This window comes from Ailuropoda melanoleuca, chromosome 8, assembly GCF_002007445.2.
Source record: "Ailuropoda melanoleuca isolate Jingjing chromosome 8, ASM200744v2, whole genome shotgun sequence".
Taxonomy (NCBI): Eukaryota; Metazoa; Chordata; class Mammalia; order Carnivora; family Ursidae; genus Ailuropoda; species Ailuropoda melanoleuca.
In genome coordinates, this window is record NC_048225.1 from 97,468,118 (window position 1) to 97,490,796 (window position 22,679).

At 33.7% G+C, this 22,679-nt stretch overlaps 1 protein-coding gene across 1 annotated transcript in view; it reads right to left on the reverse strand.

Annotated features, from left to right (window-relative positions):
• Positions 1 to 725: 725 nt before the first annotated feature.
• The window catches only part of ZBTB41 (zinc finger and BTB domain containing 41), a 46,459-nt gene continuing 24,505 nt past the window's right edge, over positions 726 to 22,679 (reverse strand). Inside the window, exons 10-11 of the mRNA XM_002919277.4 lie at positions 17,528 to 17,616; positions 726 to 7,004 (exon numbers count right to left, since the gene is read on the reverse strand). Of these exons, the coding sequence (XP_002919323.1) occupies positions 6,349 to 7,004; positions 17,528 to 17,616 (745 nt within the window). The 3' untranslated portion in view covers positions 726 to 6,348. The remainder of the gene's footprint in view (positions 7,005 to 17,527; positions 17,617 to 22,679) is intronic.

A 22,679-nucleotide genomic window follows, 5' to 3' on the forward strand; every position in this document is an offset into this window, starting at 1 on the left:
ACTTCCTCCCCTCTCCCACCTTGGGCTGACTACATCTCAACATTAAAAGCGACACATAGCTGAATAGGTGCCCTCTCCACATGGGTCTTTCCCCTCATCCCTTTGGATCTAGGGGTGGAAGTACCATAGTTGTTAATAGTTCCAGGATATCGCATTATTGCTTGTTTCCCTACATCCCAGTCACATCTTTGCAAATGCAGGTGACCTTAGAACATGGGTTTGAACTGCACTGGTCTACTTACAGGACTTTTTACAGTACTGTAAATGTATTTTCTTCTTATGATTTTCTTAATATTTTATTTTATCTAGCTTACTATATTGTTTAGGAATGTAGTATAAAATACATGTAACATACAAAATATGTGTTATGTCATTGGTAAGGCTTTTGGTCAACCATAGGCTATTAGTAGTTAACTTTTTCGAGGAGTTAAAAGTTATGCACATTTTCAACTACAGGAGGGGTCAGTTTCCCCAACACCCACATTATTCAAGAGTCAACTGTATTTCGCAGCCTCTCTCTCAAACTACACCTTGGGAAAACTGGCGAATTCTTTATGACCATTTCATAAAGGAAGGAAAAGCCTGGTTTATGGATGGAACTGTATGGTAAGCCAGAGGTTCCATTTGTTTATGGTCTTTGCATTCAATTTTTAAGGAGGCATGCAGAGTATGTTCTGCATTCCCATGCTGTTAAAATGTGTTCAATAAAACCTAGATATGCTTTATTAGGACCAAAGAACTTTATATTTATTTTAAATATCAAAATAACACAAAGAACTAGTTCAATATACAATACACTTCCTAGTCTTCACAGAGAACTGAATTTTTCTATAAAGACATTTGTACTTATGAAACATGAGACAGCTAAAATATCTATGTAACTCACAAGATACTTCACACACAGTTGACAAAATAACAAATTTTGATATTTTAGATTTTTCTTTGTAATTGCTTTTAAGTATCCTTTAATGATTAAAAACAAAACTTATGATTTGAGACTGAAGGCTAAGTTCAAAAGCATTTCCACTTTAATGTACATCATAAATCCCCTTAATTAGAACACTAACTACACAACATGGAGCAGCTAAATGCCCACCTCTGTATTCATTCTTTTTGGCAGCCACACTCATCTACTGTAATACAGTTGTATCTATAAGGATAGGAAAATTCCAATTGTTGGAAGAAATAAAAATTTTGTAATTACACCACAGTACTGTCCAACTTTAACGCAAGCAGGAATACCAAGCAAAGAGGCAAAATAACAATGAGAAGTATACATGCTCTTCATTCAAGAAATGTTTTAGAATCTCCAACAATAATGCAAGCACTGAAATTACTTTTTTACTTATTAAAAAAGATATGCCCATATTTGTATGACCTCCATTCTTTGAATATAATTCTTATTTTCTCTTTGTATGAATGGCTGCAGAGGCTAAATTGTCTTGGGATTCTTCAATAGTCATAGATTTAAAATCAATACATAGCAAGTTGAATGAAACATTAGAATAAACAAAACATAGTCACTCTCTCTACCAAGACCTTTCTCTCATCTTCCACACAACCTAATCCTCTAACTTCTATCTTATTAATGCTACTTCCAAAGAGAAGAGCAAAATGCATGCTAATATTCTAGGATAAAAGTATCTTTAGGTTGAAATAACATTAGAGGAAACAAAGGGGTGATCCCCCAAAAGAACAGAGACTTTACCAAGAGGGGGATGTGCAAAAGAAAGGGGAGGATCTACGGAAGAATTGCCTATAGTTCCTAGAAATTATTTAGAAAATCATTCTCACATTATCCATTATTCACCCTAATCACAAGTAACATTTATCATAATACTATTTAAAGTTTTAAGAAGTGCTACTTGTTCCTTATTAAAGAATACATTTTTAGTCATTTCAAATTTGGCACTGAATCTTAGAATAATCCAAATATGACTTTAAAAGTCCTAATTTTTCCTGAGTTCATCAACTCAAATTGTATGTTGGTTGAGATGTTGCTGCTCCTAATGAGAAACTCATCTCAAACCATCACCTCTAGTTCCGTTTTAGGCAAACTGAAATGAGAAGCCATTCAATGGAGAGCTGTGTAGTTGTGGGAACTGATTACTTTTAAAAAGGGAGGGGAAGGTGAGTGGGAGGAGGAGACAGAGAGGCAGACACACTACTCATTTTATTTTATTTGTCAGATTCCTCTAATAAGCATCTAGAGACAGGCCCTGGAGTGGCTTCACAGTAACTATAAAGGCCACAAAAGAGATTTTAAAAAACCAAATGTTCACACTAGTACTTAGTGCCATTTTCCTAAATAATCATAAAGTAATCTAAAAAAAGTGTTGCCTGACCAGCAGGCAGCACAAACATAAAACCCATAACAACAACAACAAAATCAAAATCATTTATTAACCAGTACAATCTAGCCAGCAGAATCAATTTTAAGCAACTACAACACAGTGAAAAGGCACAAAGCATTCAATTCAGAAAAGACTGGGTATAAAAAGGACACTGTCAAAGACCTAATGCTCTAAATCTGACTTTTCATCAATGATATGTTAAAATGATCTGGTAGGAAGAGAACTCAAACTTATAAACACACCAGTTTGTGTTTCTGTTTGCAATTGAAGAGTGAAAAGCAATGAATGATATTTAATTACTTATTAGCCCTTAACAGTTTATAGTCACTCTGCAAAGATGTCTTGACACTTTTAAAGTTGACAGAATATTATTAGTGTACCTATTTCATGACCTACAATCACTTAAAAGGAAGTCATTTAATAAAGCACCAGTTTAAAACCCTATTTATGCTACTCCTTTTCTCCCAGCAATAAATGACTAAATTACTTAAAAGTATGCAAAGATCATTCATTACCTTTACAGTTGTTGGTTAAATCTTGCTGGCATGAAGAACAAACCCTAATCTTAAATGGTATCTTAGGCTGCAAAAAATAGGTGGGGTTTCTTATAAAAATAACTTCAACTTGTCTTAAAAAAAAATTCTAAGGCAAAATTATTTTAATAGTGTAGTGTAAAAAATAAGCTTATTATTTAGCATTTAATAGTGTCCACTTAAAGGTAACATTCAATTAATTAAACTGAGGAAAACTGAGTATTCTTACTTGTAATTGGTGTGTCAGTATGACTATTCCCAGAGTATTTTCTTCTGCTTTTATTTTTATACATATAAACACAAACATTTAATCTTAGTATTCAAACTAATGATTTTTTTAAAAATCCATAATCCTAGGACTTCAACTGTGCTTCTTTGGACAAATATTTATTCAAACAACAAAGAATTTTAATTCTTTTAAACTATTTTAATACCTACTAAAAATCTTTGGTGCATTTAAGTAAAAACTGATTAGGTTAACAAATTTCTACACTTGATAAATTATTCAATTTACATATTAAGTGCTAACTGCTATCAGCTAAAAAATTAATTTAAAACAATAAATTATGTTCATAAAATAAAAAATTCTGAATGAGGCTAAACTTAGTTGCAAGATTCAAAATTTTAAGTATAGTTACAAAATTAATGGATTTTAGAGTTAATGGAACATTTTTCCAAATACTCCAAATTAAATATTACAAAAGGTTAACTGAAAAGAGTAGGCCTCATTACATATTTTTTGTGCCAACTTCAACGACTTATATACATTCAGTTTGCCCAAATCCATGAGGTTTTCACAATTTTAAAATTTCCTATATTCTAATTTTGGAAATTAGAGGCAGCAGATTTGTGTGTGTTTGTCCACCCGCTGAGATAATTTCTTCATAAGAATTAGACTAATTCCCAGACTGTTTAAGATTACATGAGAAAATGTCGTGCCTGGCACATAGTAAGCATTTATTAATGCTAGCTTTCTTTCCCTATTAGTAGCTCTGACATTTATTAATGATGTGAGCTTAACTGAGTCCTTTATCTTAACCTCAGATTCTTCATCTCTAAAATGGGATATAGCATGTCCTTTCTCTTTCAGAGCTGGTTATGAGGTTAAATGAGATAATTGAGAGCATTTTATGAAAGAGTAAACCAGTATTCAAGTTTATCTACAATAACAACTAAATATAATTCTATTTCACTTTATATAAGAGATGTATTCCAGAAAAGTTTTATACTGTAAACCAATTCCTACAATCAAATTATATATGTAAAGCACTAGGAAATTATTATTAATAGAATCTTAAAGTAAATACCTTCAAAAAGCAAAGCATTCTTTTCAATGTGAAAATGCAACACCCTCTTTCTTTCTTGCTACCAAGCATATAATATACCATACACAGACACATACATACCATCTGACATAAATAAGTCCAAACTTTCCTATGATGGTTTCTATGTAAGGCAGGGCATACTTTTAGGTATTATTTCATCTCATTGTAGTAAGTTTTTAGTTAAAAGTCTTGCTGGTCTTTATGATAAAAATCATAAAGGTCTATATTTTTAAAAGTCAATTTGAAAGACTAACAGACTAACAGTACCTCATATAGTCAAGTTCAATCATGTAAGTACCCCAGATATAACATTTCCACACAAAAGTAAGAACCTTTTAAAAAGAAGAATACATTAATTATATCTATTGGTCCTAGATTAATTACAACCAAACATTGATAACTGAGGCAAAACTCAGGTTGGTTTTGTTACTTATATGAGCTACTTTGGTTAACTGCCTCAATCTCAACATTTTTTTTTTCTTTTGTTTTATTTCCACTAGTATGGTGAATGTTCCTGTAAAGTACCTTCATTTCTTAAGTGCTTCAGCAAACAAGTTTCCCGTTATTAAGTGGTTAAATTTTATTCATTAAAACTTCATTTTTTTATTTGTGATTTTTTTTCACAAGGGCTGGGCCAGACTTTAGAGTTTACACAAAAAAAAGTGCTTAAAGCAATTAGGAGTGTAAACAAAACTGAACTAGAAAACTCTTAAAATTGCTATTTTCCAGTAGTTTACATAAAAATGACATGCTAATAATAAAATCAACCCTGCCTATTCTAATTCTTCAAGCAGCTCTACTAGGAAACATTATCCTAGCTTAAGTTTAAATTGACTTGAAAATATGGAAAGTGCACATCTTTAAAGGTATTTTATAATTCTGACTTTTTCCTCGATTAATTTTTATCTGTGAGGTTTTTGCTCTAACTGCTATTTCCTTTCACCAAGTCCTCAAGTCTTATCTCCTACAAAAATAAAAATCAAGGATATTACAGACATTAGGCTTATGTGAAAACCAAAAAAAGGTCTAGATTACATGTAAATCTGTATACAAGTAGTGGTTCCCTTTAATTAAAGTAAACATTAAGTTTAGTTAGACATGAATTTTTATAATTTGTTTGGCACCTTCCCTAACAATTATACATGAAATATCTAGGTTCTGTTTCCCACAATTTTGTTAGCCAAAGTAAATGAGACTAAAAGTAGCTTGTTAATTAAATTTCATTGATAGTTATAATTGCCCCTCCTTTAGTGAGATGAAAATACATGCTACGATGTATTGCTGATGTTTCTGAAATGACAAAACATAAAAGATGAACATACCTTCGAAGCTATCTAGTTAAAACTGTCATAATTTGCCTTTAATACCTTTTCGACTTATATAATTTAATGCCTACACATTAAAAATTTGCATTTCTTATTCATAATAATTGAACCATAGCCAAAAACCAATCATTTGGTTAATTATTTCAATTCTAGGTTTCATTTAACAAGCTAATCTACGTTAAGTTAGCTTTTTGGCTTTGAGTTTGTCAAAAGACCAAAGGATTAATAATAACCTGAAATTAGGGCCACATTAAAAAAAAACAACACAGAAATATCCAAGACTTCCCTATAAATTTAAATTCCTAATTTCAGTTTTTTAAAATGTGGAAGAAACAATAATGAATTTTAAGTTAGGATAAGGAAGAGTTGCAATTATTAGTGTACTCTTATATTCTTTCTTAAAGGCTACATGGTCCTTAAGCTTGTTTAGAAGATGGTGAAGGGAGGAAAAAGGATTGAAACTAAAGAAGAATAAAAACGTCCATGGATAATTAAGAACAAAACCAAAAACAAAACCATAAAGTCAACAGCTAGTAATTTTGAAAAGTCTGAGAAACCATTAAAAATTAGCACTAAGTCATCTTTAAAAATCATAAAAATGTTCATTTCAAATATTATACCTCAAAATGTGTCCAAATATTCATATGTTCAGTAAACAGAGATACATATTTTTCTTGATTTGAAATGGTTCTGAGGACTGGAGAAACTAGAGAAAATGAAAAAATAGCAGCCTTACTAATTTAAAAGCCATCAGTCTAGGCTACCATTAGCACATAACCATCAAAAAAGTCTGTGGAATGTTTAGATTTACTCATGAATGATGCTCATTATTAGAAATACTTTGTACAGCAGTAGCATTATCAAGGCCTAGTAATGTTCCAAGATAAGACTGTTCTCTAGGATCTAGCATTTGTTCAGGTCGTACTGGATGAACTATATTTGCAGGTTGAGGAGTGAGAGTATACTTTTCCAGAAAAGCTAAATCAGCTGCTCGGGGATAATCAGTTGCTTGTGGCTGTGGTGACAAGATCTCATGAGAAGATGGTGGGAGTGTGGTTGTATGACGCACCAGATCATTCTGAGTGTCAGGCATCTGAACTGGAACCAATGTTACTGGAACACATACTTCAGCAGACACATTCTGTAACATAGTCTTTGCTTCTGACTGATAAACTTTGGGCTGGTCCATATATTGTTTTGTTTCTGTCTGAAAGATTTTATCATCAGATGAATATTCTACTGGCAAAGATACAAGTTTTTCCTCAGAAGTACTGAGAGGGTCGTCAGGAGATTTTATGCCATGAACATGGTCAATGTGGTATTTCAGCTTGTCTTTCCGCTTAAATGTTGCATTACAGTGCTGACAGTTGAAAGGTCGGGCATCAGAATGAATAACCAGGTGTTTTGTTAAGGTTTTCTTAATTCTAAAAGATTGACTGCAAATTTGACACTTGTATGGTTTTTCACCTGTATGAACAAAAATGAAATTAAGTGTAAAATGCATTCGCTTGATAAGACAATGATTTAAAGTAACAAATTTTCCACACGAATACTCACAAGAACTTAATAACAGCAGTGATATTATATGTTATCACAATAAAGGGAATGGGCTCAAACATTAAAAAGATCCGGGTTTGAATTCTAGCTGTACCACTTACCAGCCAAATCTGGAGCAAGACAGTTTCTGAGCATTGTTTCTTCACCAGTAATATGGAATAACAATAGTACCTACCTCAGAGTTGGTAAATGCATTGAATGAAAAAATGAGTAGTGTTTAGATCTGTACCTGGCATAAGTATTTAATGGACCCACTATTATTATTGTTTTCTTTTATTCCTACTATAGCCCCTAAAAAAGTTGTAAAACCAAAACATCTGATTTCTTCCCACACTAGAAGGGTAAAAAGTAAAAGAGCAACTCTGATTAACCGAGTTCTTAGAATCAGACTAAATACTAGTGATACTTATGTCTAGCCTGAGGTCAACATAGGAAGCTGGACTAGTTTTCACTTCTTCCTGAGTCAGGTTTCCATATTGTAGTTTTGGGTTTTGGTTTTTTTTTTTTTTTTTTAATATGAAACATTATAAATTCCTAGGTTAGCCAGTGTTGTAGGCAGAATAATGGCCTCCCAAAGATGTATGTGTCCTAGGGAGGTATGTTATTTTCCATGGCAAAAGGGACTATGTAGATCTGATTAAAGATCCTGAAATGGGAAAATTAACTGGATTATCCAGGTGGGCCCAATTTAAACACACGAGTCTTCAAAACTGGCTGCTAACTGAAGAAGAATGGGTCAGAGAGATGCAACAAGAAGAGAATTCGACCCCTGCATTGCTGGCTTTCAAAATGGAAAAAGGCCAGGACCAAGAAATATGGTGGCCTCCAGAAGGTAGGAAAGACTCTCAGCTTACAGTAAATAATAAAACTAGAACTTACAGCTCAAAAAATCAGTTCCACGAATAAGACAGTTGAGAAGGAAACCGATTCTTTCTTAGAACTGCCAGAAAGAAACGCAGCCCTACCAACATCTAGATTTTAGCCCATGGCAGATTTCTCACCAACAGAGCTATAAGATCATACACAATTATACTGTTTAAGCCACTAAGGTTGTGGTAATATGTTACAGCAGCAATACAAAACAAATAAATCCAGACATACAACTGTACAACAGACACAAAGGCACATATTTTTAAAGCTAAATGAAAAGATTTTATATTAATTGCTATATGGGTTTGTTGATAGCACTGTTTTCTTCATCTTTCCATTTAAAACAAAGCTAATTCTCCTAGAAAATTAAGAGAATTGCATCTTCAAGTTGAGCCACTAATATCAAACAATTATTTGTTAAATATTATTGCTTAATTGTTATTTTGTAGACCACTAGAACTTTCAAATCTCAGTGACAGAAAATTTATACAGACTGGAATGCTGGTTTTTGATACGATTAGATTTCTACTCGTTTCTGGACTAATATCATTACTGATGTCACTAAAGAAGAAGTAAGACATGAAGTAATATAATATATAAAGGGTTAAAATTCCTGAAAAGATAGTATTTGCAACTGTGTACAGAACACACTGCATCCAACATTTGATTTCACCTGAAATACCTAGAATCAAGGACAATATGAAAAAGGTTATGAAAGACTATTCTGAAAAACAAAATTACACTTCCAAAATGCAAGAACTATAAAGTTCTTTCTATAATTCCTGGCATCAAAACCAGTCACACCAGCTTTAAATGATTCTTTTTAAAATAAAAACCCTAGCACAGCATTATTAACACCACCGACAAGCACAGATTTTACTTTTAAAGATAAAAGTTTTGGTTTTAAGTGTTCTCCTTTGGCACAGTACTAGCCATGATAGTTTCTTAACTACATTCATTAAAAAGCTTTTATAAAGAACTTCAAGTCATAGTCAATCAGTTCCAGTGTTCCATGAATACTTTTAAGAATATAGTGAAAAGGGTCAACAACTATGAACTTAACAAAAAGAGGAATACATATTAAAGAAACATACTTTCTTTTTTTTAAGTTCACATTGCTTTTTTTTTTTTTTTAAGATTTTATTTATTTGACAGAGAGACAGCCAGCAAGGGAGGGAACACAGGAAGGGGATTGGGAGAGGAAGAAGTAGGCTTCCAGCAAAGAAGCCTGATGTGGGGTTCGATCCCAGGACTCTGGGATCATGCCCTGAGCCAAAGGCAGATGCCCAACGACTGAGCCACCCGGGCGCCCCAAAGAAACATATTTTCTACAGCAAGTCTTTCTTTAGCAAAATTACCATTTCACAATAATTCATACAAATTGGATGCATCTCAAGATCATAAATCAGAAACCTAAGGAAACAAAGGAAAGGTCTCTTGCAAGATATACAGAAAGGAGTCTATTTTTTAAGAGTAGAAGTAGATAAAACAATTCTCAAAGAAATGTAATCTACTTCTCAGCTAAAATCATAGAAATTTATGAGTTTTTAGAATTAAAAACTGTTGGGGCACCTGGGTGCTACAGTCAGTTAAGCATCCAATTCTTGATTTCTGCTCAGGTCATCATCTCAGTCATGAGATCGTGTCCCTCATCAGGCTCCATGCTCAACGTAGAGTCTGGTTGAGATACTCTCTTCCTCTCGCCCTTTGCCCCTCCCGACTCATGCTCTCTCTAAATGAGCAAATAAAATAACATCTTTAGAATTAAAAAATGTCTTCCAGTGGATCAGTTATGTTTAGATATTAAAAATTAGTATATGAAAATATAACTTGAGAACTTTAACTCAGACTTGATAGAGTAGTTTATGTCACAATATATCTCTTGCTGGTGAAGGGGAAAAGATAATAAGATTTTTAAAAACTCAATCTACTCTTTAGAGGCACTGTAATACAAACAAGGCAGCCAGGATATAAGAGGCCAAGATTCTGGAGACACAGGAAGATATGGAGGTGTTTTCTTTTCTCAGTGTACTTTCAGATTTAATGTATGGGGAAACAGAGGCCAAGTGGCAGCTGAGGGCTTGATGATATTCCACTGGAATGGAAAGATCAAAGCTGGAGTTTGGAACTACCAAGGATTTAAGGGGTCAAGAGCCTGCCTAAGATTCACTCTCTCCATCTCCCTCTGCCCCTCCCACCAGCACTTACGTGCTTTCTTGCTCTCTAAAAAAACCCAAAAACCAAAAAACAACCCCCCCAAAAAACAGAAACAGCATTACATAATTTGGAATCCCAGAAAAAGGAGAGAGTACAGAGCAAAGGCAAAATCTGAAAGAAAAAATGGCTGAGAATCTTCTTAAACAATAGAAAGACATCTCAAGTCACAGATGCAGTAAGTTCTACAAACATCACAAAATAGAAAAAAACCCTAAAGCCAAAAAGCACATCTGGACACACTATAATACAACTACTAAAAATCAAAGATTGAAAAATCTTAAAGAGCAACCAATTAAAAAGAGACATTTCCTTTAAATGAGCAACAATAAGAATAATAACAATATACTTTTCAACAAAAACGAAAGAAGTTCAAAGAGGAAAAAAATGACATATTTACAATGTTGAATGAAAATTAATTACTAATGCAAATTCTATAGTCAAGAAAAATATTCTTCATAAAGAAAAATAAAAACATTTTCAGATAATCAAAACCTAAGAGAACTTTATCCTGCAGATATGCACCAAAGGAGTCCTTCATGCAGAAGGAAAAAATTCCAGGTGGAAGAATGCAAATACAGGAAGCAGTAAACAGTAAAGGGCAAATATATGGTTAAAAACAAATAATATGGGTTATTTAAAACAAACCAAAAACTAATGTCTTCTGTGGTTTAAAGTATATGTAGAAGTAAAATATATACCATGAATAAAGGGTAAGAAATAAGGGTATTGTAAGGTCTTTGCGGTTGTCTATAATTTGATAAAGAACTAACTTAAGATAGACTCTAATAATTTATGAATACACATAGCGATCTTTAGGGTGACTACTAAAGAACAATGCAAGAACATATAACTGACAAGCTAACTGAGGGGAAAATGTGTAATAAAAATTCTTCACGATTACAAGGAAGTGAAGACAAGAGAAAGAAATCATCAAGGAACAGATGGGACCAATAGCATGATGACGGATTTAAGCCCAAATAAATACCATGTAAAATTTTAATGACTAAACATCCCAATTAAAAGAGATTATCATAATAGATAATAAATGATGCTTCAAAGACCCACATCTTAAATACAGGTCCCCAGAAGGATTGAAAGGAAAAACAGAAAAAATATACCACTGACATCAGTAACATAAAAATACTTAGAAAACCCCCAAATATTTAGGATTTAAGCAATACAATTCAAAATAAGCCATTAATGAGAGAATAAACCAGAAAAGACATTAGAAAATATCATAACTGAACTATAATGGAAACATGAACCATAAAACAAAATGTGGAATCTAACTTGAGCAGTATTTGGAGGGCAACTTAGAACTTGAAAATACATACAAGAAAAAAATAAGAAAAAAAAGAAATGCTAAAATTTAATAAGTTAGGCATGGATATAAAAAATCTAGGGAAAAACAGAAATTAAACCCGAACAAAATTTAAAAAAAAAAGAGCAGAAATGAAATAAAAAAACATGTATAAAGAAGGGAAAAATCAACAAATTCCTAGAGTCACTGAAAAGATACATAATATGATAACTTGAATTCTGACGGTAAATTTCATATTTTAGAGTTCTTTAAAAAATAAAAAATCTGACAGCTCTGTAACTATTAAAGAATCTTTCATTGAAGTGTTTCTCCAAAGAAAATAAGTTCAAAGGGATTTATCAGTGAATTCCTCCAAATATTAATAAGGAAATAATGCCAACTTTATATAAGCCCCTCCGTTTCATTTAAAAAGATGTTATTATTTCCGAAATCATTTTTTGAGGCCAGCAGAGTCATAATAACAAAACCTGTCTGAGACATTACAAGGAGGGGGGGAAGGAATATGTCTAATCAAGATAGACCAAAAAAAAAAAAAAAGATACAAAATACAAATTAAATTCAACTATTTGGTAACTGGATAATAAATGACCAATCTGTGTTTATTTCAGGAATGCAAGATCTACATTTAAAAATGTAATTTATCTCTTTAATAAAGGAAAAAGATATGATCACCACAATAAATGCAGGGAAAAAATCTGTTAAAATTCAACACCTATTCATGACACTCTAAATAAATTAGGAATGGATGGTAATTTATCCGATAAACAGTATCTACAAAATATATAGCAAACAGACTTTTTAAAAAGATTTTATTTATTTATTTGAGAGGGGAGAGAGAGAACATGAGAGAGGGCGCTTGAGCAGGGGAGGAGGGGCAGAGGGAGAGGGACAAGCAGACTCCCCACTGAGCAGGGAGCCTGACATGGGGCTTGATCCCAGGGCCCCGGGACTATATGACCTGAGCCGAAGGCAGATGCTTAACCAATTGAGCCACCCAAGAGCCCCAGAAAACATCATACTTAATTATGAAACATTGAAAGCTTTTCTTTCGAGATTAAGAATAAGACAAGGATGTCCACTACTCAGTATTTCTATTCATGTACCACTGGTGATGTTAACCAAAGCAATAAGGCCAAGAGGGAAAGAAAAGGATTTAGAAAGGGATAAATTAAATTGTCACTATTCACAGATGGCCAGTTTGTATGTCTGGAAAATCCAAAAAGAGCTAAACTATAAAAATTAGTAAGAGAACTTAGCAAAGTCATTGGATAAAAAGTTAATATACAAACTCAACTGCATTTCTATACATCAGAGACAAATACAAATAAAAATAGTTTATAATTTTGTACAAAAACATCAAGCATCTAAGTATAAATGATCTAATGAAAATGTGTGAGATATCTGCACTAAAAAGCTATAATATCTTTTTTTCTTAAGTAGGCTCCGTGCCCAACAGCAAGCTTGAACTCATGACCCTGAGATCAAGAGTCACATGCTCTACCAAATGAGTCAGGTACTCATTACCCAAAAACTGTAACATCTTTGAAAAACATTTAAAAGAACTTAAGTTAATGTAGGCATTGTTCCATGTATGATGATTCAATATTATAATCAACTGAGGAAAAATTGACTATATATTCAATGATATTCAAATAAAATTCCCAGCATGTGTTTGTGTTTGGAAATTAATAAGATGTTTCAAAATTTGTATAAAAACATAAAGGAACAAGAATAATAAACACACCAAAAAAGAACAAAGTTGGATAATTTACAGTACCAGATATCAAAAGCCACAGTAATTTACATATATAGCAATGGTGCAAGGATATACAAATAATACAAAACTGAGCAAAGCCTAAAAACAAACCACACATACCTGATCATTTAACTTAAAACAAATAGCCAACGAAATGCAGAAGGATGGTCTCTCCAATAAATGGTGCTAGGGTAACTAGATAGCTACATGTAAAAAGCAAAAAGCAAAAAAGAACTTTGACCTTTACCTAATAATGAACAAAAAAGTAAATTACAGAAGGCTTATAATCTAAATATGTAAGTTAAAATAGCTCTTCGAGAAGGTAAGAGAAAAAAATATTAACAACCTTGGAATGGGCAAAAATTTCTTAAAAGAGGACAGAGTAAGAAATTAGAAAAAAAAAAAAAACACCAAACCACCAGTACATGACTTCTATAAAATTCAAAAATTTCAGTCATTGAAAGATACCATTACTAAAGTGAAGAGGAAAGCCATGGAGTAGAATGAATCTGCAATTTAGATACCCAACAATGGACTCATATCCAGAATACGGATGGAACTCCTATAAATCAGTTAGAAAAAGAAAGACAACCCAGTTTAAGAAAATCAGCAGAAGAATGAATCAGGTATTCCAAGAGAAAGGATATTCAAATGAATATATACGAAGGTGCTCAATATCATTACTTTCATGGAGATGCAAATCAAAGCCACTTTGAGACAGTGCTACATATCCATCAGAATGGGTTAAAAAAAAAAGACAATATTGGGGTGCCTGGGTGGCGCAGTCGTTAAGCGTCTGCCTTTGGCTCAGGGCGTGATCCCAGCATTCTGGGATCAAGCCCCACATCAGGCTTCTCCACTAGGAGCCTGCTTCTTCCTCTCCCACTCCCCCTGCTTGTGTTCCCTCTCTTGCTGGCTGTCTCTCTCTCTCAAATAAATAAATAAAATCTTAATAAAAAAAAAAAAGACAGTATCAAGTGTTGGTGAAAACATGGAGCAACCAGGATTCTCATAAACCATATACTTACTGGTAGGAATGCAAACTGGCATAATTACCCTGGAAAACTGATCAGTAGTGTCTACTAAAGTAGAACATATGCATATCTTACCAGCCAACAGTCCCGTGGCCAGGCATATACACAAGAGAAATAAATGCACATATATAATGAAACATCATGAACAAGAATTTTCAGAGCAGCTTTATTCATTAGATCCAAGTAAATACAAACCAAGTGTCCATCAAAGTACAATGGATAAATAGTGGTATATTTCTATGAAAATTAAAAGAAACAAACCCATTTCCATGGATGAATCTCATAGGCATCATACTGAGTGAAATAAACCAGACCAAAAAAGAGTACATACTGTATGATTCCATTTATATGAAGTTCAAACAGGCAAAACTAATTAGTTCTGACAGAAGTCAAAATAATGATTATTTTGCAAGGTTATTAACTGGGAGGGACCAGAGAGGATATTTCTGCAATTCTGGTACTGGTAGTATGTTAATACTTTATATTAATCTAAGTGGTGTTTACAGAGATGTATTCATTTAAAAAATTCATTGAGCTGTTGTTAAGATTTGGGTACTTCATGTATAGCTTAAAAAATTCTACAAAGTCTAAAATCAGGCCCTAAGTTTATCGGCTTTAATGCCTGTTTTAAATAAATGCACTACATTTCAACAAGACTACTATGAGAACAGATGTAATCACTACTCTAGAGAATTACAACAAGCAAAACACATAATGGGTGAGAGTAAGCCATTTATAGAAGAAAATCCTGTATCTGTATTCCAACCAACTTCCCTAATTGTGCGGTTTGAAAACATAAGATAGGTTAGAGGTTAGTCATAGGTAAACATGATAAATTCATTCACTCAACAAATACTTACTAAGCACCTACTATTTGCAAGTCCTGGGCTAGGCACTGATCATATCTATTCATTTGAACCAATTAAGTATACTGACCTGGCCAAAACTGAAACCAATCCATTAATTATAGCTTGCCTAGAGACAGAATATATGAACAGAAAAGAGAAGGTCTATATGGAATCTAGTTAAGGGGATTCCAAAAAAAACGTGAATCCGTTTCTTGAAAAAAGCAGTACAGATAATGCACTAAGGATATCCGGGCTAGGGAAAAAGAATCTGGGGAGCAAAATTATTCTGGTCACAACAGAGGTACACTATTACAAGGGTAAACATGATTCAGTATCCTTCACCATTTCCTTGATAAACTATTCCATAAAATTACTACCTAACTTTACTCTATAACCATATTTAGCAATTTTTCTGGTTAATAAATTTAGAAACTCTGCTTCCTTGATTAGAGAAAAAGGATACCTTCGATAGTACACCATTCAGTCTCTAGAAGGTGAATAATAAGCTGACATTCTCGTGAATCTATCTCCAGTGGTTACTATGAAGAACAGGTCCTAAGAGTATTTATAACTCTCAGTGTACAGATATAAAAGTGAGTTTCTGGACCTATAAATCTCAGGAATGGACTTGGGAATATGGCAACCAGTTTGTGGAAGGGTCCCACTGTGAAGTCCTGTCTGGGTAGCTTGCTGGTTACTTTAGATTAGGAGTTGGCAAACTGTAGCCCAGAAGCCGAATACAGCCTCTTGCCTGTTTTTGTAAATAAAGTTTTATTGGAATGCAGTCATGTTAATTTGATTACACATTGTCTACAGTTGCTTTCATGCTACAGAAGCAGAGCTGAGTGACAGAGACTGTCTGGTCCACAAAGCTTTAAATGCTTATTATCTTGCTCTTTACCAAAGAAGTTTACTGACCCCTGCTTTACTTGATTTCTCCCTCTCATTTCATAACTGCCATAATCTTTGTCTTATTCTGTAATACAGCTCATTTCTGCAATTTTCAATGGGCAGAGTGACCCTCCCTAATTCCAACTAACTGAGATATTCAGAGATGGAAATTTCACATTGTCATTGGTCATTGACTACTTAGTATAAGTTAATGTTCTCAAAAACTTAATGCAATTATAAAGCAAGCCCTTATTAAGTTTCTCCTCTAGAATAATTCCTGCAGTTTTACAATTCTTAAATCATCAATGGTCTTGAATTAACTTTCTTAAGTTCATCATCTCTTTCAAACCAATAAGTTTATTAAGCTTATTATTAATAAATAATATGGAAGATAGCATTAATATGGTTTCTTCATTTTATATTCCTATTTATGTACCCTCAAATTATGACTTTTTCCTTTGGAGGGGGGTGTATTTTATTTTTAACAGCAGCACTGTATAAGTAATAAATTCTTTTTTTTTTTTTAAAGATTTTATTTATTTATTTGACAGAAATAGAGACAGCCAGCGAGAGAGGCAACACAAGCAGGGGGAGTGGGAGAGGAAGAAGCAGGCTCACTGCAGAGGAGCCTGATGTGGGGCTCGATCCCACAACGCCAGGATCACGCCCTGAGCCGAAGGCAGATGCTTTACCGCTGTGCCACCCAGGCGCCCCCATAAGTAATAAATTCTTTACTGTAATTCTTTGGTACTGAAATTGCCCAAATTCAGTTATTTTCCATTCTGATAGTTATGAAATCAATTATTTTTCTCTTCTAGAACAGCAGCTTGACAAATCCAAATAAATAAAAAATGAAACAGCCATAAATGCATAAATAAGTTTCTTTTTTAAAAAGAAAGAGAGGAAAGGTTTAAGAATTGTTAATTTCTATGGGAAGTCAAACAAGGACTATGACAACATATAAGAAAGAATCCAACACAGTCTATATGGTAGCATTACCAAAGGGGAAAAAAGAAAGGTTTGGAAAATGGTATCTTCTGGAAAGCAGCTGAAGCAAATCATTCTACTGTAACTACCTACAAATCACAACTCACTATGTGAAAAGGAAAGTATATAAGAGTAACTTGGTAAGCAAGACAATCAAATCCTATCTGATTTATTCTTTTAAAAGAGAAAAAAAAGGAATGTCTTCAGAGAGTTACACGGATATAGAGCAAACATAAACATCCAGAAAAGGGCAAAATTAGAGCTAAAAGTTGAGTAAATTTCCTATGGAGAAAAATTTGCCCAAATTTTACAAAATAATATTCAAAAATATTGAAGCTTATACAGAATTAAAGGGCAGAATATTACTCATTCATGACGTCAATATTAATAAAATAGGTAAAAATCATATGGAGAAAAGACAAGAAAATTTAACAAACAACAAAGTTTAAATGTCCATATTTTACTCCTGAATAACTGCACAAAGATATAAAGTACCCATTAACTTTTACCTGAATGTGTCCGAAAATGCATTTCCAGACTTGATTTGCCTTTAAAAATTTTCTTACAAACATCACATTGATGAAAGGTTGCTTTGTATCTAAGAGACATAAAAAGGATTGAGTTTTCAATATAACTTTAATAACAATGAAAATAGGTTACAACATTTACAAAAATTACATAATAATTCTCACATTAATAAAGCACAGAACTCCAAAAGAATGTGGAAATACTTTTTAAAAGTACCAACCTTACCTCTGGCTTTTCCTCCTCCAGTTACATTCAACAAACAAATCTACAAAAAGAGGTCTTTAGACTTTAAACTTTAAACCACTTAATTTTAAGATTTAAATCACTGGACTTCCGTATTATTATTATTTGCTATTAAAAATATCAAAGGAAAAATTATAGGGACAGAAACAGATCAATGATGGGTTGAAGAAAGAAAAAAGGAGTTGAACAAAGAGATCTGGTGGAAATTTAGGGGTGATGGAACTATTCTGTATCTTGACTGTGGTAATGTTTACATGACTACATGCATCTGTCAAAACTTGCAGAACTATACACTACAAACAATGAATTTCTCTGTACGTAGAGTATACCTTAATTAAATTTAAAAAATAGATTCTAGGGCTGAATGAAGAGAAACTGCAGCAATCTCAAAACGTGCCTTCATCAAAAAGGTGACATTGCTCTAATTGGTTCACTTAATAACACAAATAATAAATATTACAAACTTGAACTTAAATTTTAAACCTAAATTTTAAAAGAATGAGATACCAGTCCTTTATTTTTATTACAAATTAAAAGACATAAAGAGCTATAAAGTACTCAAAGTTACCTTATCAGGAAGTAGAGTACAGTACCTAAGAACATGTGTTTGTGATTTAAACAATCCTAGTCTCCAATTTCATTATGAGGATTAAGATATTTGTAAAATGATTAGCATTTAAGTGGTGGTTAGTAGGAAAGCCTAACCTCTCACCTTGGAAGTAATTTGTATCTGATGAGTACATGCCAAACAATTAACTCAAACATAGGCTACTAAACTGTTCTGTAAGACAGTTTGCTTTTAAGATACCTACTCAGTCTTACTGGAATGTTTGGCACATCGTTACCAATATTCAATAGCAATAGTATGCCTAAGGTTTCAAATGCCACTCACACTTTTCAAGTCATTCAACTCAACATTTACAAAGTGGCTACAAAAACCCTATGCAAGGCCCTGTCTTCCAGAAATTTACTTCTACCTGATGAAACAGACAGACGTTTAAAAAGATAATCTAGATTTAGTGACTTGGGAATGTCACTGATAAACTTAGCAAAAGACTTGTAACCAGGATACTTGGTTTGTCTTATTCTGTTCAGATCCATAGTAAATACAAATAGAGATACAAACAGGGTCACCATGGGCATCCAGAAAGACACAGGGGTGCTCAACTAGGGGCAATTTTTGCCCTGCATGTGGCATTTAGAAATGCCTGAAGACATTTCTGGTTTTCCCATCGGGGTGGGGGCAGGGGTAGGTAGGTGCTACTGCCATCTAGTGGATAGAAGCCAAGAGTACCAATAAATAAACATACCACAGAGCACAGGACTCTCCAACAAAGAATTATCTGGCCCAAAATGTCTATAGTGCTGTAAATCTTGGTCTATACTATGAACAGAGTGAAGTTTTAAACATACATATGCTCAAAACACTTTAAGTGCCTCACAGTGAACATAAGACAAAGATAAATTCTACAAAGACCTCAATGGGTCAGACCCTATGTATGTACCTCTCCCTTCTCACATGGATACTAGAGTGTAGATTTTCAGGATAGGAGTGATAAACAGCTCCAAATAAAGCTGAGATGCCCAATGTGAAAAGGATTTAAAAATGTCTATTGGAGTTGACAATAAGGAACTTATACTGGCAGCAATTCAGGTATAGTCAAGTCAGAGGTCGTATACCAACAGCTCGTTACAGTGAATGGAAAGTGGAGAAGGGGATATGGATACTGAAATAGAGTCAGCATTTTAAAATGTTTTAAAGTGATCTGAAACATTAGAAAATAATGGGTAGGAGGAGGGGTGCTAACCTTCATCACTCCACATTCCTTCCCTGGATAATCTGCTTTTATGTATTCACATATAAATCTTTATCCACAGGTCAGACTTCACTCCTGAGATTTAGACTTAGATTTGCCTATTACATTTTATGTTTGAGTTTCTATTAAGCATTTCAAAGTCAATACACACCAAACAATTCATCATCTCCCTCTATAAACTTAGTCCATCTTCTATATTCTCTCTCAGTGGCTGCTTTATCAACCACCCACTTGAAAAGAGGAATTCCTTAAAAACAGGAATTATCCATGACTAGTCCCATTCTCTCAAAAAACTAAGTACTTTTCAAATAAGTACCTTCTACTATTTATTACTAATGCTACTCCCTAGTTAGGCCCTCACCATCTTTTTCCTAAATTCTAACAGCTTTAAATTGGTTGATTTACTTGCCTCGATTTATCCACCACAAATCCAACCTCCCTACACCAGTAAGAGTGATCGACCCCAAAAGAAATCCAACTGTGTCACCCTCTTGTTTAAAATCGTCAATGGCTTTTTATCACATAGGAATAAGTACTGGTTCCATAAAATGATATGCAAGGCTTCATATTCTAGTTCCACCACTAGCCAGCCCTTGTAGAAAGTGGAACCTAAGGTTCTGGTTCCATAATTACCTAGGCCAGCAGATAGGCTCACAGGCTCTTGTGGCAGTGAGGGAATCCCAAAATTCTTTCATAAGGTTTACAAGGTCAAAGTTATTTTCAAAATAATACTGTAACATTATTTGCCTTTCTCATTGTGTTGACATTTACACTAATGTCATACACCAAAGACATGGCAGTTAAAGTGCTGGTACCTCAGCTCTAAACAAGGTAACCAAAATCTACTAATGGTCATTGTGCTCCTCACTGCCATGCACTCACAAAAGAAAAGAAAAATGTGGTAAAGAAGTTAAATTACTAATTTTACTAAATTTCAACCTTTCAGACTGTGGCCTTTGTAATGTTCTCTGTGATGAAGTGGCAACTACACAGGCACTTCTAGTGCATATACCAAAGTACATGAGTCTGAGCTGTGAGCTGAAGTAGCCACTTTCTTCACGAAATACCATTTTACTTGAAAGAATAAGACAAGCCACAGTTACAGACTTGAGTATTTGGCAGATATTTTCTCAAAAATTAAAGGAATATTTGTCATCAATGATAAAGTTTGAACTTTCGAGCTAGAATAAAAATTTTGGAGAACATGCATCTGCCCTTGTGATGCTGACAGCTTCCCAATACTCCTTTCTGAGAGATTGGAGGCAATATTAACAAATGTGATTTGTTGATCCTCTACTGTGAAATGCGCTAACATTTAGAAAATGGGCATAACTTAGTGAACTCATATTTTCCAAATGACAAATGCATCACATTACAATTTATGCATAGGTAAAAAAATTCATTCAAGTACAAGACCAATAGACTGAACAGTATGAAAACTTCATCAACCTTGTTTCAGATTGCACCTTACAACTAACTTAAAGAAACTAGCACTTCAACAGTTTCGGTGTAGTAGCAAAGACTAATAACCACAGTTACCTAAGACTGCTATCATAATACTCCTTTTACCAACTATGTACAGAGAGAGGCTAGATTTTCTTCCTTTACTTCAAATAAAATAATGCATGGCAGCAGATACAATAATCCAACTGTCTTCTATTAAGTCACTGGAGAGATTTACAAAAATGTAAAACATGCCACTCTTTTAATATTTTTTAATTTGTTTTGTAAAGTAGCTATTCTTTACAAATTGCTTTTTATGTGAGCATGTGATGGGTATATTACTATTTTTAAATGAATTAATAAATAAATACTTAATTTTTTCTCAATTGAACTTCTAATATGATTTATATAATTTAAACAATAATATAATTTTTATATTGTAATTTATATAACAAGAACTCCTGAGATACTGAATAATTTTTAAAGGCAGAAAGGGGTTGAGAAAAAGTTATAGAATCTCAGGAGCCAGTGAGTCTGCAGTTCAGTCTATCTTCCACCCATTCATACAATGTGTTGAAATTCTTATTTCCTTTAAAAAAAAAGATTTTATGAATTTGTTTATTTGAGAGAGAGTGAACAGACATGATTGACACGAGAAACACAGGAAGAGGGACAAGCAGACTTTGCACTGAGCAGACAGCCTGATGCTGGGCTTGAACCCACAACCCTGAGATCATGACCTGAGCCAAAATCAAGAGTTGGATCCTTAAGTGACTGAGCCACCCAGGTGCCCCCTTATTTCCTTTTCTATACAGCATCATGTGTATCTTTCTATCCTAGCACTTAGCAGGATTTCTATCACCTCATGAATATAAGAATTCAATGACTACAATGAATACACTGGTTCAATGAGTGAATCACTGAACAAAATCAGTGAAAGAAAATAGAAACCAGTATATGAAAATATAAAAAATGGATACAAATCAGCACTTCCTACTCTTCTTCAAAGTGGTCTATCACTTACTACATTTAAAGACACTATGTATATCTTGCTGGTCATGCTCAGTATATCAACCTAAGTTTCTTGGCACCTTGGACCGTGTCTATCACTTAGCATTTGTTCCGAACACCTAGTCCAAGAACATGGATTCTCTGAACATTTTACACTCAAACACTCAACTCAGTTAAACCTGATTATCTAAATTTCATTAAAAAGTTGGTGTTCAAATGAAAAAAAAAAGAGACTCTTAGAGAAAAAACTGATAGTTATCAGAAAGAGGTGGGCAGGGGGAATATGTGAAATAGGTTCAGGATTCAAGACTACATTTATCACAATGACCCCTTCACTATATTGTACATCTGAAACTAATATAATATTCTAAGTATATTGGAATTAAAAAAAATTGGTGTTTAGGACAACACATGCCTCCTTCAAATAAAACACCATTTTAAATGCGCAGTGTGGATAAAAAGAAATCTAAATTTGTGGGCACCTGGGTGGCTCAGTCGTTTATGCGTCTGCCTTTGGCCCAGGGTGTGATCCCAGGGTCCTGGGATCAAGCCCCACATTGGGGTCCCTGCTCTGCTGGGAGCCTGCTTCTTCCTCTCTCCCACTCCCCCTACTTGTGTT